Source organism: Carex rostrata, chromosome 29, assembly GCF_964058835.1.
Source record: "Carex rostrata chromosome 29, lpCarRost1.2, whole genome shotgun sequence".
Classification (NCBI taxonomy): Eukaryota; Viridiplantae; Streptophyta; class Magnoliopsida; order Poales; family Cyperaceae; genus Carex; species Carex rostrata.
In genome coordinates, this window is record NC_135946.1 from 4,502,660 (window position 1) to 4,525,069 (window position 22,410).

Genomic DNA, 22,410 nt, shown 5'->3' on the forward strand with positions numbered 1-22,410 from the left:
AAAAAATTATGAATTTTTTTTCAAAAAAATTAAAATTAATTTTAATATCAAAAAAGAAAATTTGATTCAAAAAAATTAATTTTGATGCCAAAAATTTAATTTTGTATAATTTCTGGAATTATTTTGAAAAAACTGCAAGTTTGAGATGTGGTTCAATTTTAAAATATTCTAGAAGGTTTTAAAATTGTCATTAACTGTAAGTTAGAGAAGTACATCAAAAGGTCATGCATCAAGTACAGTTAGTTTGGCAAGTTGTGCAAGATGTAAGTACACAAAGTGGTCTCGCTGAATGTTAGAAATTGAAAGTGTGTTTTTTGTAAGATTTGTCATACAAGTTACAACATTTAATTAGTAATTTTACAGGATTGGCGTAAGTCAAATGACAGTTTTTCTGTGGACAATTAGACGCTTCCTATTTAGAAACTAGCTGCAATATATTGGAATCGCCATATTAGAAGTGGTATTAGATATTCACTAGTGAAAAATATGGAATCAGGATCGGTTATATACACATATCAGTATCGGAATCCAACCGATCCTGATGAAGGCGATACTGATACTATCAGGATCGGTTTTATATTTTTTAAAGAACCGTTCCAAATAGATACTATTAGGATCGGTTTTTTAATAAAACCGATCTTAATAGATGTTATCTAGATCGGTTTTAGAATAAGAACCGATCCAGATACGCACTATCAAGATCGGTTTTTATATAAAACTGATCTTGATAGTTTTTTTGAAATTTTTTTTTATTAAAAATTACATATCTAGATCAGTTTTTGAATAAGAACCGATCCAGATACATACTATTAAGATCGGTTTTTATATAAAACTGATCTTGATAATATTTTCGAAATTTTTTTTTATTAAAAATAACATATCTAGATCGGTTTTTGAATAAGAACCGATCCAAATACGCACTATCAAAATCGGTTTTTATATAAAACCGATTCTGATACTTTTTTTTTTTTTTGGAATGAGGATCTGAAATCTGGATCGGTTTTTTAAAAAATAACCGATCCTAATAGTAGTAATCTGGATCAGTTGTTTAAAATAACCGATCCTGATGTTTTATTGAAGCTAAAAAAAATATTTTTATTTATTTGACCAGCTTCCATATATATTTTGCTGGCCAGCATCCTAAATATATTTTTTTTGCACAGTAAGAAACAATAATCAAATATCATATACACATCATAAATTAAATATCATACACATCTTAAATTATTACAAAAAATTCATGTTCATACAAAGTTTTGTGAAGCATTACATATTATAACAAGAAATTTAAATCCAAAAAAAATTAATTAACAAACATACAAGTGACTAATTGAGCTATTTCTTCAATTAACACATATTTATGCAATTAATGTAAAGCACAACAATAAAAAAATCAATAATTACCACTTTTGCAATCACATCACTTGAGATTAAAAAAGATCCTAAAAATAAAAACAAAGGTAACAATTAGATGGAAAAATATTTTACAATAAAAAATACAAAAAAATGTGTTTTTAAAGTATAATAATGAGAAAATTAGATAAAGTTAATACCGTGATAGTTAATCGGCCGGATGATTAAGTAACTTGAGCGAGATGTCCTCAAGACTGTAAAACAATATACAAACACCATTAATTAATTTTTGAAACAATAAAAAAAATTAAAAACTGACACAATTGAGCCGGAGGTGCGAGAGGCTCGGCTTTGAGAGGAAGAGACGGAGAGAAAGAGAGAGAGAGACACGGAGGAGAGGGAGAGACGGAGACAGAGACAGAGACACAAAGAGTATAGAGGGAGAGACGGAGACAGAGAGAGAGACGCTAAGTTGAAAATGAGAGGCGCGAAATGAAAATTAGAAGAACCCTAAGCAGGTTATATAGGGAGTTATCATTAGGATCAGTTGTTTATAAAAAACCGATCCTAATAGTATCAGGATCGGTTTTTTATAAAAAACCGATCCTCATACTAATTTTTTTTGGCGGACCAACTTTGAAAAAAATAGTATCAGGATCGGTTTTTTATATAAAAACCGATCTTGATAATCTTTTTTTTTCAAAATGGGTTCTGCAAAAAAAAAAAAAAAAATCAGGGTCGGTTTTTTATAAAAAACCGATCCTGATACTATGAGGATCGGTTTTTTATAAAAAACCGACCCTAATAATTTTTTTTTTTTTTTTTTGCTGCAGAACCAACTTTGAAAAAAAAAATAGTATCAAGATCGGTTTTTTATAAAAAACCGATCCTGATACTATATATAAGAAAGATCACTGCGGTAAACCCCACTCATATTGATGGTCTATCAACCATCAAACGGCTACCATTTATTTTCTTTTCTGTTTGGTAATGCATGTACACAGATAAATATTAAGAAAAATGTGAAAAATATAAAATTTATTTATTTGTGTTTGTATGGCCAAATCAACTCTACTATGATCAATTTTGTACAATTTTATTATTATTAATGGCATCAAATTGTTAAATGGAATGCAGACCGTTCATTTCTGCATGATCATCCAACGGTGGGTCTGTAATTAAATGACATGTAATAATTTTTAAAATGATCAAGATATAACATGGAACATTAATAACGTAAAAGTGCCGAAGGCCCGACAACTGTAAGTTTTGATCCAACGTAAATTATTTACGGCCGTGCGATGTTGCTATATTGTTTTGCTTTGATGAACTAGTACACGAATCCCGAATTGTATCAAATTTTATAATGGTGAAATTAATATGACATTCTTTCATTTTAACGGTTCCGATCGACCAAATGCTAATATTCGTATTCGTTCCTTCACAACCCCACACAACAAGGGTTCAAGTCCTATGTATATTATTATATGGCACAAGTCATTGATGCATCATGCATAATTGTATAAAAAAATTCAATAGTCAAAATGACTTCAAAATGAAATATCAATGTCAAATAACTAATTATATTATCACATAAATTTTAATAATATAAATTACATTAATTTTCATCAAAAAAAATTTATAATTGAACCATATGCCATATACAACAACCATATATATATTCTATTAATCACCACACTAATTACATATAACACAAATGCCTAATTACATATACTTCTCAATATTAAAATTACAAACATAAATATTTTAAAATACTGAAAAAAAAAACTAATTATAAAATGAAATTTGATATCTCAATTTTGAAGCTGTCACTGTGCCAATTTGCTTTCAATCCGAACAGAGCATTTTAGACTACATACAGCGCACCACACAAAGTTGGTTCTGCAAAAAAAAAAAAAATAGTATTAGAATTGGTTATTTGAAATAACTGATTCTAATACTATTTTTTTTTTTCAAAGTTGGTTCTAAAAAATAAAAAAAAAATAAAAAAAAAGTATCAAGATCGGTTTTTAGCAATAAAACCGATCCTGATAGTATCTGGATCGGTTTTATTGCTAAAAACCGATCCTGATAGTATCTGGATCGGTTTTTATGTACAGAACCGATCCAGATGCTATTTTCTGATATATTTTAATTTGTTAGATGTATTTAAGTTATCTGGATCGGTTTTTAGCAATAAAACCGATCCAGATACTATCAGGATCGGTTTTTATGTACAGAACCGATCCAGATTCTTTTTTCTGATATATTTTAATTTGTTAGATGTATTTAAGTTATCTGGATCGGTTATTATGTATAGACCCGATCCAGATGCTATTTTATGATATATTTCAATTAATAAGATTTATTTGAGATATTTCAATTATCAGGATCGGTTTTTTGTTAGAACCGATCCTGATACTATCAGGATCGGGTTTTATAAACAACCGACCCTGATAGTTGAATTATTAAGATCGGTTATTTAGAATAACTGATCCTGATAGTATCAGGATCAGTTCTAACAAAAAACCGATCCTGATAGTTCATAAATCAGGATCGGTTGATAATAAAACCCAATCTGAATAGTTTTTAAGATCGGTTTTTTTAAGAAAACTGATTCAAATACCTTTTAGGATCGGTTGGCTCATATAACCGATCCAAATAGGCTGATCATGATTCCAGTTTTTACACTAGTGATTGTACCTAGTTACACTTGAAAAATCATTTGACAACTATTACCATTTCCCAGAGTTTCAATATGAGAAATTTATTACACCGGCAAATCTTCCTATTTCTACCAGATAACATATTTGCATAAAGAATATAAGAGCACAAGGATAAAGGACGATATTTATTTTAATATCCATCATTAAATAAAAAATATCAAATATATTATGCAAAACTGGGTATTTTAAAAATTCCTAGACCTGCTATTTTTTGGCCGGTTGGAATAAAAATACGAACCGAACATGTTTTTGGCCGGTCAAGACTTTTTTTTTAAAAAATATTCAACCATATATTATCATTTTTTAAACCTTCAAATATAAGAAGTAATTCTTGATGGTGTGCGTGGTTGGAGCTTATGCTTTAGTAGAAGAGGTCCTTGGTTCGAATCGGGTGTTGCAATTTGTTTTGTTTTCAAATGAGGACTCTAATACAAATGTCCAAAATTAATTATTGCTAGAAGCGGGACTCAAACCCGGGATATATGGTTCTCAATTTTGCCAACAACTATCCTTTTGTGTTGGAGTATATATCTATTGCTATAATACAAGTGTTGGATTAGATAAACTAAAATAAAAACACGATTAGTATAATTACTTTATAATTAGTAATTAATTAGTATATTTTTTTTATAAATAGTTATTAATTAATATTTTTTAAATAGTTATTAATTAATATATTTATTTATTAATTAGTACAATTTGTACCAAAATTAGTATAATTAGTCAATTATTTGGTATACTTAGTTATAAATTACTATACCAATTTATAACTAAATATACTTTTTTTAGATAACTAAAATAATACTAATTAGTATACTGAGATGGGCTACGGTGAGTTGCGAAGTAAAGCGACTATTTTACTTCACGCTCATATTTTACAATTTTAAAGTTCGAAACGTCGATCCGAACTGTTCATCTTGTTCTCCATATTGAAATGTGCTTGGAGACCAAATTTTACATTTTTTGGAATTTTTTTACTATTTATTAAGCAATTTTGAAAGTCGCTGATCTGATGGTCCAGAAAATTTTACTGTTTTTTACTATTCATAGCAAGACAGTAATTTTCAAAAATGCTTAATAAATAGTAAAAAAATTCCAAAAAAATGTAAAATTTGGTCTCTAAGCACATTTCAATATGGATTAAACATCTAACGGTTCGGATCGGTCATTTGGACTTTCAAAATGAAAATACAGCGTGAAGTAGAAATGCGTTTTACTTCGCAACTCACCGTAGCCCATCTCTTAGTATACTAATTTTTTTAGATAAATATACTAATTAGTATACTAACATTTTAGTTTATCTTAAAAAATTAGTATATTTACTTATATAACTAATTAATAACTAATTATATTTATTAATAACTATTTATAAAAAAAATATAGTAATTAATAACAAATTATAAAATAATTATACTAATCGTGTTGTTATTTTAGTTTATCTAATCCAATACCTGTATTATAGTAATAGATATATATTCTAACACAAAAGGATAGCTAGAGTAGGGGTAGTTGACAAAGTTGAGAACCATATGTTACTGGTTCGAGGTCCCGCTTTTAGCAATAATTAATTTTGGACATTTTGTATTGGAGTCATCATTTGAAAACAAAAAAAATTGCCTGCACCAGAAAATTCGAATGAGGGACCTCTTTTAGTGAGGCATAAGTAGAGGTGCTACTTTTACCCGATTATCCGGATCCGATTTGGAACCGGATCTGACCCAGAACCGACCCGGATCCGATTAATTTGGATAGGGTATGGTTTAAAAAATATAACCGGTTAAATTATGGATATGGTTACAAAATTATTAATTTAATATCCGACCCGGATCTTAACCGGAACCGATACTGTAATGAGTAGGATGTGGGTTTCATTTAATTATCCGACCCATAACCGAACCCGACCCGATACCCGTATAAATACCCGATAAAATATATATTAATAACTATTAATATATAAAAATACAACTTTGCATATTAATTTTTGCATAAGCTATGGTGAGCCCAGTACTTTTTTGAATGTGAGAAAACATAATGCAGTGACATATTCGCTATGTTTATACATATAAATGGATACCAAATTTATTTCTTCCATAACAGCAGAATTAATTTTTTAAATAAAATTCATTACTATGGATACATCCTTCAATATTTGTCTTGATATCCTCTGCATAATAATGGAAATTTATTGCTCTCATTGATATGTCATTTCTACAAATTTAACTCGAATTGGATCCTAGATTGATTATTATCAGGTAATTGTATTTGCCTATAATATGTGTTTTCAATTTGTTAAGTTAAATTGGGTACTGGATTATGATGCATATTTAATGGGATAGCGAATCTGAGATTTAAATTTGATTTGTGAAATAATATGATTGTGTGTTCTAAGAAATTGTGAAATGATAGGATTGTGTGAAATGAAATGATACATATATTGTGTGAAATGAAATGATACATATATTGTGTGATTTGTTTTATTGATAAGCTAGACCCAGGTGCTATTGCCGGTGAAATATGTATTCATAATTTAATGTGAATTTGTGTGGATTAATGCAGTCTGTTTGAATGGATTAAATAACCAGTTACTGAGATTTGTAGCTTATTCCGTATTGTTTCTTGGTTGTGCTTTTTGTTTGCGACGTAGGTTGACGGGGCAAAGGATCGATGGATGCGATGGTGCCTCTCTTGTTGCAACTTCTGGCCCGACGACGAAGTTGTGACTGTTATTGCTTTCTCACATCGTATTAAGTATGGTTCTAAAAATTAAAATCGGAATCAGAAAGTCCACAAAAAAATCAGAATCGGATAAATCGGTATGAATCGGCTGAATCAAATAGGAAAATATGATTTTCCGAAATAAAAAAAATGTATTAAAAAATAGGAAAGAAAATATAAAAGACCTTTGTTGATTGAAAGCACGTTATGGGCGTATAGTGTGTTGATATATACTTCATATTATAGAAAGGCCACCATTCTGAATTCGTATCCTCTGAATTAACTCAAAAAAAAATCTTTTGAGTTAATACTCAAAATGCATATGGACCGTCCGATCAGTTTTAAGATTTCTGCAAATTAAATCTGCACTAATATTAAAGACCTTCTATGTTTTAGACAGAGACTGAATGAGCTCCGATTACAATCGAACGGTCGATATGTATTAACTCAAAAGATACTGTTTTGAGTTATTGCAGACGATGCGGACTCCACCCTTCTCTACTTAATAACTTCTATGGACATAACTCACAATGAATCAAGTTATATTCTCCAAACAAAACAGTACACGCACTCGTACATCATGTCAATTCAATATTTTACAATGTTTAATCTTCTTCTCTTTTCTTTTTTCGAGTTGCATGTCACATCTATATTTCTGCCCCAAATCCCTTCGATTGGCCATGCAAGAATACAAAATTGGTTCAGACATTAACCATCAAAAAAAAAAAATTGGTTCAGACAAAATTATTAAAATAGTATAACAGAGAACACAAATATAATCACTTCCATAAAACTTTCTTCTATCCCTTAGTTTTATTAATTCAGAATAAAATTACAAAATATTTTTTTCGTATCAATTTTTCTAGGCAGCATACCTTCATATATGTAAATCTGATTACTGATCTATTCTGTCTTAAATTTATCTTTTCTAACCAAAAAAATCAGTTCGCATCCGGCCGATTCCACTACTAATTGGCCGAGTCAACTCGGTCACTTAAGTCGTGTACATTTTTATCACATTCTTAAGTTTAAACTAGAGGCATATATTTACTAAAAGCACTTTAAATCTAATGAATACTTGAATGTAGTATATATATATATTATATTGTATATTTAGAAGATAAATTAATTGTTACTTTGATTTTGTAAATTGGTAATAATGTTAATAGAGACAACTGTTGGATTTATTGTCAATCTCCACTACTACAGAATAAGTGATTATACACGGACATAAACAAGCGAGCTACACGGATTTCCCGCCGCGTAGGCTGTCACGGTTTAGAAATCCTTGTATATATACACACGGATATTTACCGCGTACAATTACCGAATAGCTACACGGATTATTACATACACAGCCGTTTACAAATACTTGACACTGGCGCTCTCCATAACCGAGCTTCGCGGATTATTACATAAAAAACCGTGTACAATTAGATTTCTACACGGTTATTTATCTAAATATCCGTGTAGCTCTCTTATTTTTTAATTTTGTTTAATATTGAAATATCTTTCTACACGGATGTATAAATAAATATCTGTGTAGCTCTCTTATTTTTTAATATTTTTTTAATATATAATTTTATGTATTAATTTTCTTCTTTATTTTTTTAATGTGGAAACACCTTTCTACACGGATGTATAATTAAATATCCGTGTACCTCTCTTATTTTTTAATATTTTTTAATATTGAATGACCTTTCTACACGGATGTATAATTAAATATCCGTGTAGCTCTCTTATTTTTTAATATTTTTTTAATATATAATTTTATGTATTAATTTTCTTCTTTATTTTTTTAATGTGGAACACCTTTCTACACGGATGTATAATTAAATATCAGTGTACCTCTCTTATTTTTTAATATTTTTTAATATTGAATGACCTTTCTACACGGATGTATAATTAAATATCAGTGTACCTCTCTTATTTTTTAATATTTTTTAATATTGAATGACCTTTCTACACGGATGTATAATTAAATATCCGTGTAGCTCTCTTATTTTTTAATATTTTTTAAATATATTATTTTATGTATTAATTTTCTTCTTTTTTTTTAATGTGGAAACACCTTTCTACACGGATGTATAATTAAATATCCGTGTAGCTCTCTTATTTGTTAATATTTTTTAAATATATTATTTTATGTATTAATTTTCTTCTTTATTTTTTTAATGTGGAAACACCTTTCTACACGGATGTATAATTAAAATCCGTGTACCCCTCTTATTTTTTAATATTTTTTTTATATTGAATGATCTTTGTACACGGATGTATAATTAAATATCCGTGTAGCTCTCTTATTTTTTAATATTTTTTTAATATATAATTTTATGTATTAATTTTCTTCTTTATTTTTTTAATTTGGAAAAACCTTTGTACACGGATAAATTTTAAAATGTCCGTGTATAATTGAACTACTTTTTTTTAAAAAAATTTTGCTTTTTTTTGGCTAGCCTCCAGTTTTGCCAGCCATTTAAAATCAGATCAATTCCAGAACAGAGAATTTCCAAAATAAGAATACCAAAACCGGTAAATTTTCGAAATTTCCAAATTATATAAAAAATTAATACAAAATTCATGTACACTGAATTATACAAAGATCATACAAATCCATATTCTGGTTTACAAAATTCTTTTATAAAAAAATCTGCCCACATACATCTAAAGTGATCTAACTGCTCCTTGGAGTAACTCTTTGAATCTGGTGAATACTACAAAAAATTCGAAACATGCAAGTTACAAAAATACGGCAACTACATCTCTGTTTTGCTTTATAGAAATAAATTATTGCAATTATAACAATGCAACTAATAAAACAAGTTTAGAGGAAATCAATATTAATTGTATGGACAAGTCAAGGCAAAACATATGAATTACATACCGGATATGCTGGCCATTTGAATTGTATGCTCTCAACAAAGTGAAACATAAAAATCATCGTGTAATAACCGCACTCCCAACCGCCAATCTGTTGCAGGCACTGATATTTACATTCAGCAGCATATGTCAGAATGACAATAAATTTTTGAACCCAAAAATATGAAATTATAAAATTATAGTGTGCTCACCTCCTTCCAGAGCCCATTCATTTTATTTCTGCTCTTACCCGTGCTCTGCACTCCACCCTCTTTAAGATATTGCCGAAAAGCCCTTACAAAATTGAGTGACTGTAATTAGCAATTCCACAATTATAAAAAAAAAAAATCAAACCAAGTGATATTTAGATAACTTACTTAATTATAACAGTCATGACTCTTTTAGACTGCTGAGTGGTGATGGATTTGTCGGGCCGCCTTGAATCCATGACATAAATCGTATTTTCAAGTGGCACAATCACCAACAAACACCAGTGGGAGCTGTGGGGGGAGAAGAATTGTAGTACTTTAGCATAAAATTAGTGACATATATATTTCAGCATGTAATGGTGACACAACTGTTTGCTATGGTTCATTGTGTAATTGTTTAACTGAAAATATAAACAATTAAGAGTTACAACTAACCTACTTTTGGTGGTATGGCAGGAGAAGAAATTTCTTTTGATCCCCACGAGCATGATGCATCGCTTTACGCAAGTAGTCGACACAATCATCCTCATACCATTCCAACATGTTTCCATTAATTCTGCCGGGGTCCAAAAGTGCACACAAGTTCACCTTACCTTTCGATGCGGTCTCACGGCATTTCTGGACTAGGAACCTGAAAAATCATCATTTTACATTAGAGTATATATATTTGAGTGCTATACACATGATATAAATAATTGATTGGTCACTAACATGAGGAAAACGGTGATGACTCCCACATCGAGCCATTTATCGCTTGACGAGGCGCCCTGTAGAAAGTCGTTGAATTCTGTGAAAGGCAGCACGACCTCCCTGCCATCGTGTAGAAACATACCGGGGGGGACACTGAAGGTAACAGCCGTCATGTCCTTGGGTGCCTTGATCAAGTGGGCGTGGAGAGTCTGCAACTGACCAGGCAAACGGCTAACCTCTTCTGCTGTGAGCCCCGTACGGTCTAGTGGCGCATCCACTGGCGCATCTACTGGCGCATCCACTGGCGCATCCACTGGCGCATCTACTGGCACATCCACTGGCGCATCAGGCACTTCTGGCGCAACAGACACCAAGTATAATTCCATGTCCCGTACCGGTGACAACGCTTCATCCTCATTGATTGTCTCACCTCTTCGTATCTGTATCAAATTTTGTATATGTCTTTTTCAAGTATTTGAAAAGAATGATTTGAATAAGATATCCCATTAATTTGGAGTTTACGTACATTGTCCAAAATAATTTGATTTTTCGGCCATTGGACTGTCGAATAGCGGGCATCATCAAGCACCACCATTTCATCGACAGGGACAGGAAGAGGTATTCTCACAGCCCAATCCTGCGTGATCTTCTCAATCGCTACGCGGAGATAGTTGGGCCTCAACTGATCACCGGCTGCAGGAGGATATACAGTGCCCTTAGCAATGGTCAGAGGAGTAGTACCGAAATACATGACGAGGTCGCATGCTGTGGCCTCCTGCAATAATTATCAGCAATTAGTTGTCTTTAGAATGAAATAATATTGTCTAGCGAATTAACCGCGAGAATCAACAATACCTTTCGATTATGAACAAGTAGTGGTTACCTTTAGATTGTCCAAGCCGCCTATCACTTCGGTCCCGGATGCCTGACTGCTTCGCCGAATTCCCGGAGAAACGGGAGGTCGGTCCTCGGATGGCTGCCTAATTTGGTGCATTTGGTTCACCATCCTTGATTCCAGCTCAGCCAGCTTCTGGTTGTACTCCATTGAAAGCTCCTCGCGTACCTCCTGGCGCACCTGCGCCAACCTTGATTCCATCTCGTCTTTGTTGACCTTGGCACGAGGTCTTCTCCGGGGTTTTGCTCCATTGAATTCCTCCTTCCAGCCCGTGTAGACCCCTCTGCCCCTAACTCGACCGGTGTGTTCTGGATTCGGGAGCGCCAAGGACAAGGAATCTTCTTGACTTGCGACAGTCCGGGCACCAGAATTGACCTCCTCCACCTCCAACTGTTAATTAAAAAATTGGTTATAACAAAACACTAAGTAATGTACACAGAGTTATGATTTTGTTTGAATGACACAGTTATAACAAAAGGCTCTTACCATTTTATGAGCAATGGGCTCCACGTCTTTTGGGAGTACTATCCGCCCCTCAAGGGTTACCTCAGATCTTCCCATGAGCCAATCTTGGCCCCTAGGATTTTTTATCTTAACCACGGGTGAGTCAGACTGTTGGTTTTTCAAAATAACTTTTGCCCATTCTTTCGACTTACCCTCGTAACCACCTGACCCTAATTTGTGCGGGTACTTGTTCATTTTGGCGATCTTCCTGCCCTTCTCACTTTTTTTCTTCGAACATCAAAGTAAATCCATTACTTAAGGAAGATGGGTACAGATTGAGAAAGAACAAAAACTAAGAGCATCTCCAATCCAGCAATTGAAATTAATTGCTAATTTGTGCGGTTATGAAATTAATTCCAACAATTGCTAAATAAGCAATAGCCGTACAACCCAGCAATTACAGAAACAATTGACGCATCAGCATAAGCAATCCATAAGCAATCACTGTTGGAGATGCTCTAATGAGTTACCTAAATTTACATACCTTGAATTCTTCTGTTTTCTTCAAAGCTTGGAACTCCTCCCACACCTCTTGTGTCAGCCAAGGATACACTGGCAACGGATCTTTCCCTTGATCCATGTAAAGTGTTTTCAACCTGCTCTTGAATTGCTTCCAAGCTTCATTCATTATCTTCAAAGACACTCCCTTTATCTTTTCTTTTGGGTCGTCCACGATGTTCCACTGGTCCTGATTGACAACGAAACTACTGCATGTAAGTTCATCTACTCCAAAAAAAAAATTAGAATTGTTAGGTACTTTACCTTCACAATGTTCCACCATTGGTCCTTGTCCTTCTTTTGATCAAACTGATCCCAGCGCTCGACCAGGATAGATGCATGTTTCTTCACCGTGGAGGCGCAAAAATTTGAGTACTTTGCCCGATTATCACCCGTCGCACAGCCGTTCTTGTGGAATTCGATTGGCAATATTTCCTTCTGCTCAGTGATCTTCTTGCACATTGTCGGACCTCTTTTCCTTTTTTCAGGCCGAGCCTGCGAGACCTCTTCTTCCATGACAGCTACATTCTCTCCTTCTACAGCTACATTCTCTACATTATCCATCACAGCTACATTCTCTACATTATCCTCACCTGAATGTGTCATCGTTCTTTCTACAATCTACCGAGCGAGCGAGAGGAGCTTAGAGGTTCACCAACTACAGGAGGACAGAGCGAAACACCAACAGTGGCAGCACCAAGAGAGAGGAACCACGGAAAGAGAGAGGAGGAGACGCGTGGGTTTAGGGTTAAGAGGAGACGAAGGGATTTTGAAAAGAAAGTGACCAAGTGACCAGGCCGACCCAGCGCGCATTTTATTTCGCGCAAACCATTTATACACGGATATTTAATTAAACATCCGTGAAGGAAGACATTTCTAGATGGTTATTTCATTAATAATCCGTGTATAAATTCTATGCGTTCGCGGAAACAAATTCGCGCCTTGGGAAGTTCGAAATGTAAAGACATATTTTTATTTTTTTTTTATATTTTTAAACTTAATTTGCATCTAAACTCAAATATTTATAAATAATAAAATTTCAGAGTTTGAAGCGACGTCGTTCCGACTTCCATTAGATAATTATTTAAAAAGCACATTTTCAGTTTAAATAGCAAATCTTTTAACTTTCTACACGGATGTTTAAGTAAAAAACCGTTTAGAAATGATAGAGAATGTCTCCACGGATATTTCATTAAACGTCCGTGTGCAAATATTTATTAATTTAAAATTCTTAGAAGACGAAACGGCTCTTCAAAATTCTATATGAAACTAGTTCGATCAAGATATTTATATAAATTTTATTTGCAAGTAGAAATGGCCGAAGTCCCTCCGGCCGGCAGTGCTCACCCCTCAAATGTGCCGTGGCCATTGCCCTCCGGCTACGTCTCGCCCGAAGAGGTTGATGTTAATTTCGAACTCCCCCCCGGTTTCGAAGTCCCTCCTGGCTATCTCAGGCCTCCTCCCAACTACAGGAGGACATGGCCGTGGCCGCCTTCAAATGTGCCACGCCGAAGTCCAAGGGGGCATCCACCACCAAAGCCGTACATAAGGAGGGGCGATCGCTAGATCAGGCCAAAGAGCCCCTGGATTAGGAGGACATGGCCGGGGTCGCGCCAGGGCCTTTATGAAGGCATGTTTCATTAATTTAGCTATCTTTTTTTGTTTTCTTCTTCTGTATTTTGTTTAATCAGTTTTTTTTGTGTTATATGATGTATTAGCCAGGATCCTTTTTGATGTAATATATTTTGTTTAATTTAATCAACATTTTGTTTTCTATAAATTTTTCTTTTTTGTTAAATAAATGATGCTATCTAAATAATTAATAATGTTAATATGTTATAGATATAAATTAACGTGTTAAATTAAAGTGTTAAATTAAAGTGTTAAAATACCTTTCTACATGGATATTCAATTGAAGTGTTAAAATACCTTTCTATTAATAATCTCATATTTATATTAATATTTAAGTAAAGATTCATAAAATATAAACAGACAAAATATAAACAATTGAAATATAGACAAATGAAATATAAATTATTTAATATTAAAAATAAAAATAATCTATTTCTTGGTTTTATTTGAAGATTCATCTTTTTTGTCTTTATTGCTTTCTTGATCTTCTTCATTTTTTTTCTGCTTCTTCCTCGCCCTTCTCTTCTCCTCGTCTTCCTCTTCTCCTTCCTCCTCATCATCTTCTCCAGCAGCCTCTTCCTCTTCCTCCTCTTCCTCCTCTTCCTCTCCCTCCTCTTCTTCTTCATCGTCGTCTTCGTCATCATCTTCTTCTTCTTGGTCATCGTTCTCGCACCTAGGGCAGATCCATGAATTGTATCTCGGATCTCTGCTGCCTTGGTAAGTATTTGAGCAGACGCATAACGGGTGGTATGAGTCTTGACAGTGGTTGCAATGGAACAACCACTCATATTTTCCGACCTCTTGGCACACTGTGCACTGTATGCCTCCAGTGGGTAAGTCGTTTTGTGAGTCGTCTGAGTCTGAACCTTCAGTTTGCTGGAAGAACTCACTCTCAGAACTATTTGAATCGTTAGAGTTTGAGTAGTCACTGTTATTTTGTGAGTCATCGGATGAGTAGGGATCCATTTTTCCTGGGAACAAATTAAAGAAGTAAGTTCAAAAGAATTGTACAATTCAGATTGTTTTGTAATGGAGTTTCTCGGATTATATAGAATTATGAAGTTGTTTTGATCGTCTTCTCAGATAATTACATAGAAAGGCAACTATTCGAATTCCGCGCTTCAAAATAAATGCAACATTTTACAAGATTCATGCATAACGGACGTCTTAATTAAAATAACTATTTCTACACGGACGTTTGATTAAACGTCCGTGTACGATTCTTTCTAATAGTTTTGGTCAATAAATATGGCTCTAATTACTAAAGGGTTAGGGAATGAATATGGTGCCCTTTCAATTTTCTTTTATTTAATAGTCATAAGTTCCAACGATGCAAAAGCCTGCTCATAATTAATACATGTAAAAGAGTAAAAACTAATTAATAAAGAGTAGGGCTAAAAGTCCGTGTGGAATACCTTTCTACACGGATTTTTAGTTAAAAGTCTGTGTGAAAAACCTTTCTACACGGAGTTTTAATTAAAAATCCGTTTAGAAAGGTTTTCCAAACGGATTAAAGGTCCGTGTGGAAAACCTTTCTAAACGGATTTTTGTTGGTACTTACATAAATAATAAGTTGCCTTTATTTTTTTATTCTTAAATGATGCACTTAATATGTCAACTAAAAAAAAAACACTACATATAAACAATGATACGAAATCATAATATTGAACAACAGATCATACAAAACCATATTAAACAGTAAGAATAAATGCAAAATTTCATAATATGGAGCGTAGTTTCCTTTTCCAGTTTAAATAATAAATGTAAAAACTTAAGAATAAATGCAAAATGGCTGCGAACATTTAGAAAGGTTTTTAAACATTTTAAAATATTCAAAAAAAGAAATACAGAGCTAAAAGAGAGCTACACGGACATTTAACTACATGTCCGTGTAGAAAAGCAATTTGTCATTAAAACTCTTCTTAATGGAAAAGGGGGTTGTTCGATGGGTTCTCTCACCATCGGTTCTGCTTATCAGATATCTATATTCATAAAATTTATATTTAAAAGGAATAAATAAACAAATAAAATGTAAAATACAAAAACACAGTAAAATATTATCGATCGGTTTACAGTCATCCAAAGATCTCATCAGTAATGCAAATAAACTATGCTTATCTATTCGGCTATTCATCTCTGAAATATTATAAAAGAAATAAATATTATAAATTGTTTTTTTCTGGAATATAAATATGAAATTGTTCACGGTTAAACGAAATAAATATTATACATTGGTTTTTTTTTTCCTTTTTTTCTTTTTTTCCACTGTTTGAACATTTTCCCATAGTCCTTCACTGTGGTCAGATCTCATGTAATTTGCTTCGTCTTGTTCTTCAGTAGTTGTTGCTATCTCAGCCTGCACATCGGCACAAAATGGAGGTATCTCATCGAACTGGTCGTACTCTTCTTCGTCGATTACGTTTTCTATCCCAACAATCCTTCTTTTTCCGGGTAAGACGATGCTCCACCTAGCATCACTCGGGTCAGTGACATAAAAGACTTGGGTTGCTTGCTTGGCGAGTATGAACGGATCATCAACATACCCGACTCTGTTAAAATCTACCACTGTGAACCCGTCGTTATCAACTTTAACACCACGGTCTTCGACCCATTGACACCGAAACAAGGGAATGCTGAGGTGAGCATTGTAAACGAGCTCCCAAATTTCTTCAATAACACCGTAATATGACTTTGATGCCATTACAGGCCGGGCATCCCCTGATCTACTAAATTCTTGAGACGTCGCCACCAACGTCACCCCACTATTTTGCATGGTGCTCTTATCACTTTGTAATTTAGTGTAAAATGTATATCCATTAATCTCGTATCCTTGGAATGTTCTAACAACCATTTGGGGTCCTTGGCCCAGCAATCTAACCGTTTCACTTACGGGCGACATTTCGGAGTGTGACTTCACTCTTTCTTTTAGCCATCCTATGAAACAACGGTTATGCTCGTCAGTAATCCACTTCTGACTTCTCGTGTAGTTCTGTTGTCGAAGGATTGCCATGTGCTCATCTATATAGGGAGTGACATCTGCCATGTGCTGTAGTACAATAAAATGTGCCTTTAACAGTTCATCTCTATCAGCAAGTATGGCTTTCAACCCAATAGTCCCTACTCCTTGGAGCCTTCCCTCGTATCGAGATTTTGGAATGCCAATAGGACCAACACCGGTCATGTAGTTGGTGCAAAACTCAATCACCTCTTCCGTGGAATATCCTTCTACGATGCTACCTTCGGGCCAATGTCGGTTCCTTACGTAACTTTTCAAAATACCCATGAATCTCTCGAATGGATACATATACCGCAGGAACACGGGACCACAAATCTTAATTTCCCTCACAAGGTGAACAACAAGGTGAACCATAACATCGAAAAAAGATGGCGGAAAATACATCTCAAGATGGCAAAGAGTAACGACGACCTCCTTTTGCAGAGAGTCCAATTTTAGCGGGTCTATCACTTTGGAATTAATTGCATTGAAGAAAAAACAAAGCTTCGTGATGGCTTGCCGAACGGGCTTTGGTAAAATTCCTCGGATTGCAACAGGAATCATATGTGTCATTAAAACATGACAGTCGTGGGATTTCGGACCAATCAATTTCATGTCCTTCATGGACACAAGCTTCTTAATATTCGAAGAATACCCTGATGGGACTTTAATACTATGAAGGCATTTACAGAAGCTTGTTTTCTCGGTCTTCGACATTGTGCACATTGCGGGAGGTAGGTATGCCTTTTGCTTCCCTTTATCCTGCGGTGCAAGCTTGGGTCTTATTTTCATTTCCACCATGTCTTTTCGAGCATTGATACCGTCTTTAGTCTTCCCCGGAATATTCAACAATGTGCCGATCAGACTGTCGCAGACATTTTTCTCAATATGCATGACATCTAGGCAGTGTCTCACTTCTAAATATTCCCAGTACGGTAGCTCCCAAAATATGGACTTCTTTTTCCAAATATTTTTCGGTGGTGCTTTGGCACATTTTCCGAAAACAACTTTAAGATTTTTAACCAGCAGGAAGACACCCTTCCCGTCTAACGGACGACGTGCCACTCCAAGCTCAGTGTTCCCGTTGAATTCTTTCTTCTTCTTACGGTATGAGTGATTAATAGGAAGAAACCTACGGTGCCCCATGAAAACATTCTTTTTACAATTTTTCAACCTCAGCACCTGCGTGTCATCTTCACAGATAGGGCACACTTTTGCTCCTTTAGTACTATAGCCCGATAAATTTCCGTACGCGGGAAAATCGTTTATGGTGCAAAATACCATGGCCCGCAGCTCAAATTGCTCTTTACCGTACGCATCCCACACCCGGACGCCATCCCTCCACAATTTTTGGAGGTCCTCAATTAATGGTGCGAGATATACATCTATGTCATTTCCGGGTTGTCTGGGTCCTTGGATTAGTAATGACATCATTATATACCTGCGTTTCATGCACAACCAAGGAGGAAGATTGTAAATGCATATAAGAACTGGCCAAGTACTGTGCCGACTGCTCATGCTTCCAAACGGACTCATTCCGTCTGTGCTCAACCCTAGCCTAAGGTTTCTTGATTCGCCACCAAATTCTGTGAAATCTCTATCAATGTTTCTCCACTGAGGAGAATCAGCTGGGTGTCTTAGTTTACCGTCCCTTTTGCGCTCGTCTTCATGCCAACGCAATAATTTCGCATCTTTGGGATTTGCAAATAACCGTTTGAATCTCGGTATTATCGGAAAATACCACACCGACTTAGCCGGAGCCCGGCCCTTGTTTCCTTCATCGTTACCATCGTCAGTGTCCTGGTTCTTACGTCTGTACCGTGAAACACCGCATTTAGGACAAACATGCATGGCCTCGTACTCTCCACGGTACAATACACAGTCATTCGGACAGGCATGTATTTTTTCGACCTTCAAGCCCATTGGACAGATCAACTTCTTCGCTTGATATATTGTACAGGGTAACTCGTTGTTATCTGGGAGCATTTCTCGTAAGAGCTCTAATAAGGACGTGAAACTCTTGTCGCTCCAACCATTGTCTGCTTTTAAGTTCAACAATTTCAACACAGCTGACAGTTTTGAAAATTTGGTACACCCGGGATATAACGGCCTTTTGGATTCATTAGACATATACTGAAATTTTTTATAATTTTTATCACTAATTTCATCTTCCACATCACGTAACATGTCTTCTAGATTTTCAATAAAATCGTATTCTGCATTTTCATCAATATTCACACAATCATCCTCGTTGTAATTAAGTTCAAGTAGATTATCAAAATTTTCGACATTCTCAAAATCATCGTTGGAATGAAGCTCAAAATTATCATCAACTTCTACATTAATATCAACATTGTCTTCCAAAACAAAATTTCTATTGGTAGCACTACATTCCCCAATTTTCTCACCATGCATAAACCAACACGTATATCTCTTCTGAAATCCCCGACAAATCAAATGAGCTCTAATTTCTTCCAAGTCCCCAAATCTTTTAAAATTGCTACAATCTCTACAAGGACACAAGATGTCGTTATCCTTTGTCTTCGCTCTATAACTCTCGGCACATTTTATGAACTCATCAACGCGAGCCAAATATTCTGCAGTATCACGTCGCAATTCGTACATCCAACTTCGATCCATCTGTAAATTAAATTAAAATGATGATTCCAATTAGTCATGGTGGTCGAGCAACATACATTGTTACAAATTCTTGGCTTACAAACGGGCCGGTTTACAATCGTAACCTACTCCTTGAATATTATGCCTCATATGTGAACACATTAATTAGCGGGATTTAATTAGTGTTTAAGAAAAATTCGACAGCATTTCCCCTTAACTCCCCAAGTATGCGTAAACCACATACTCGTAGGAGCAATAAGGAGAAATGCTGACGAATTTTTCTCAAACACTAATTAAATCCCGCTAATTAATGTGTTCACATCCTAAATGAGACACAATATTCAAAGAGCAGTCCCAAACGGGGGACTATCCAAAATTAATCCCTATTAGATTAATTTTGAACGGGCATGGACCTAAAAGCATCAATAGGTCGGTTATTGGACCACAATACACTAATTATTTACATTACCTTAACAGATCAAGCATGCATGCATTAATAAATAATTGACCTAAATAATTAAGCAATAATAAGTACCAGAAAATTAGCGAGAGAAAAGAGGAAGACTAACCCTAGCAAGATAGAGAGGAGAAATGCAAATTAACTTCAAAGATCTCAGCTTCGGTCTCGATCCTTCTGCGCAAAAATCAGACCAACAGAGAGAGAGAGAGAGTAATTGATCAAAACGGCGCTGGAAGAAGGCCTTTTTGTAACCCTAAACCTTTCTACACGGACATTTATCTATAAAGCCGTGTAGAAAGTCGAGAGAGCTACACGGACTTTTATATAAACAGCCGTGTATAATTATTTTTTAACTCTTTTTAATTAAAAGAAACAACCTTTTTTAATTCTACCTTTCTACACGGCTCTTTATTAAATGTCCGTTTAGCATTGTATTTTTTTTTGGTTTTTTTTTTTATGTTTTTCAGATAGCAAAACAAACAATTTCCAAAAAAGAGGAAGACATTTAAAATCCTGAATTCCAAAACATATATAGCAATTTGAACAAAAAATTCATGTACATTAATTTATACAAAAATTACAAATTCTTATTGAGCATTAATTACAAAAGTTAAATCCATATAAACTAAAAAATTCTATCAAGGACTGGAAGAGGTGGATATATGAAGGACCCTCAGAATCGGATGGAGAGTCAGATGAAGACGATCTCGTCCGACTCCCCACCCGGCTCTGGTCCTTCATCCGACTATCCGGCTCTGAAATTATCCTCCAAAAAAACTTTAGCGCACAAATCAGACCAATTAATTGGGGAAATGAAGCAATTCGCATGGGAATTCGAGATGTAGGTTATCAATTATATCGGACTGGTCATCTTATGAGCTCCAAAAACAGTAGCTCATCTTTATAGATTTGCGATCCGAAATAATTGATAAACCTAAATTTCCGCCCAATTGTTAACTGCGAGAGGGAGAGTACAGATTGATCAATATGTTCTAATAAAGAAAGAGTTCAATAAAGATTCATATGTAAACTAAAATTTCCATTAAGGACTGGAAGAGGGGATCCCCTCTTCCAGTCGTTAATGGATATTTTTAGTTTACAAGTGGGTGATTCTTTCCTTTTGGTGCCAGTAGGGTTTAGAGAGGGTAATATGAAGATACATATTTTAATAAAGAAAGAGCTAGCTGAAAATAAAAAGTTGGATGAAGGACCTTCAAAAAAAAGAGAAGAGGTGGATGAACAACCTTCAGAGTCGGATGAAGAGTCGAATGAAGAGTCGTCCGACTCTTCATTGGACTCTTCATCTGACACTTCGTCTGGCTCTGAAGGTCATTCATCCCTCCTCTTCCATTTTTTTTGAAGGTCTTCATCCCAACTCTTTATTCGATCAGCTCTTTCTTTATTAAAACATGATCTTCATATTACCCCCTCTGTAAACAATCAGATTACAGAGAGAGAGAGAATTGATCAAAACGGCGCTGGAAGGAGAAGGCCTTTTATATAACCAACTTGGTGCTCGAAAAGGCGCGCCCTTACCAAAACCCTAAAATAACCTTTCTACACGGCTTTTTATTAAACGTCCGTGCAGCTCTCTCAAGCTTTCTACACTGTTATTTAAACAAACATCCGTGTACAAGTTGGACATTTCTTCACGGTTCTTTAATTAAATATCCGTGTAGCTCTCTCAAGCTTTGTACACTGTTATTTAAACAGACATCCGTGTACAAGTTGGTCATTTCTTCACGGTTCTTTAATTAAATATCCGTGTAGCTCTATCAAGGCTTTCTACACTGTTATTTAGACAATAAGCCGTGTACATTCCCTAATAAACGTCCGTGTAGCTCTCTCAAGGCTTTCTACACCGATTCTTTAATAAAAAACCGTGTAGAGATTTCACAGATATTCCGGGCACCCAAAAAATTACAATTTCTCCACGGGTTTTACGTAAAATTGTCAAATCCGTGTACAATGTGCAGTGTACAATGACCATTTTTGTAGTAGTGCTCGTTGGATTTAATGCTAACATTGAGCATATATGTAATCTAATTATGGATTGTTTACTATCATATATGGTTGTCAATTAAAGTGATCAAATAAAGTAATAGACAATTAATATATTCATTAGGATGTGGTTCATAAATGTGTATAACAATTTAAGCAAAGATCAAATAATTGATGGACTGATTTAGAAATTTGCAATTCAGAAAAGTACATTTACAGAGGTTAGAAATCTGATTTTATGGAGAGTTGAGCTG

At 34.5% G+C, this 22,410-nt stretch overlaps 1 protein-coding gene across 1 annotated transcript; it reads right to left on the reverse strand.

The window, feature by feature from the left end:
- Window positions 1–10,978: 10,978 nt before the first annotated feature.
- LOC144546180 (uncharacterized) lies at window positions 10,979–19,297 on the reverse strand. The gene is made up of 8 exons (XM_078294703.1): window positions 17,597–19,297; window positions 16,377–17,338; window positions 14,755–15,052; window positions 12,436–12,547; window positions 11,934–12,059; window positions 11,436–11,837; window positions 11,115–11,327; window positions 10,979–11,014 (listed from the first exon to the last, which is right to left on the reverse strand). The coding sequence occupies exons 1-8, from the start codon at window positions 19,261–19,263 to the stop codon at window positions 10,979–10,981; spliced, it is 3,816 nt and encodes a 1,271-aa protein (XP_078150829.1). The 5' UTR covers window positions 19,264–19,297.
- Window positions 19,298–22,410: the final 3,113 nt, after the last annotated feature.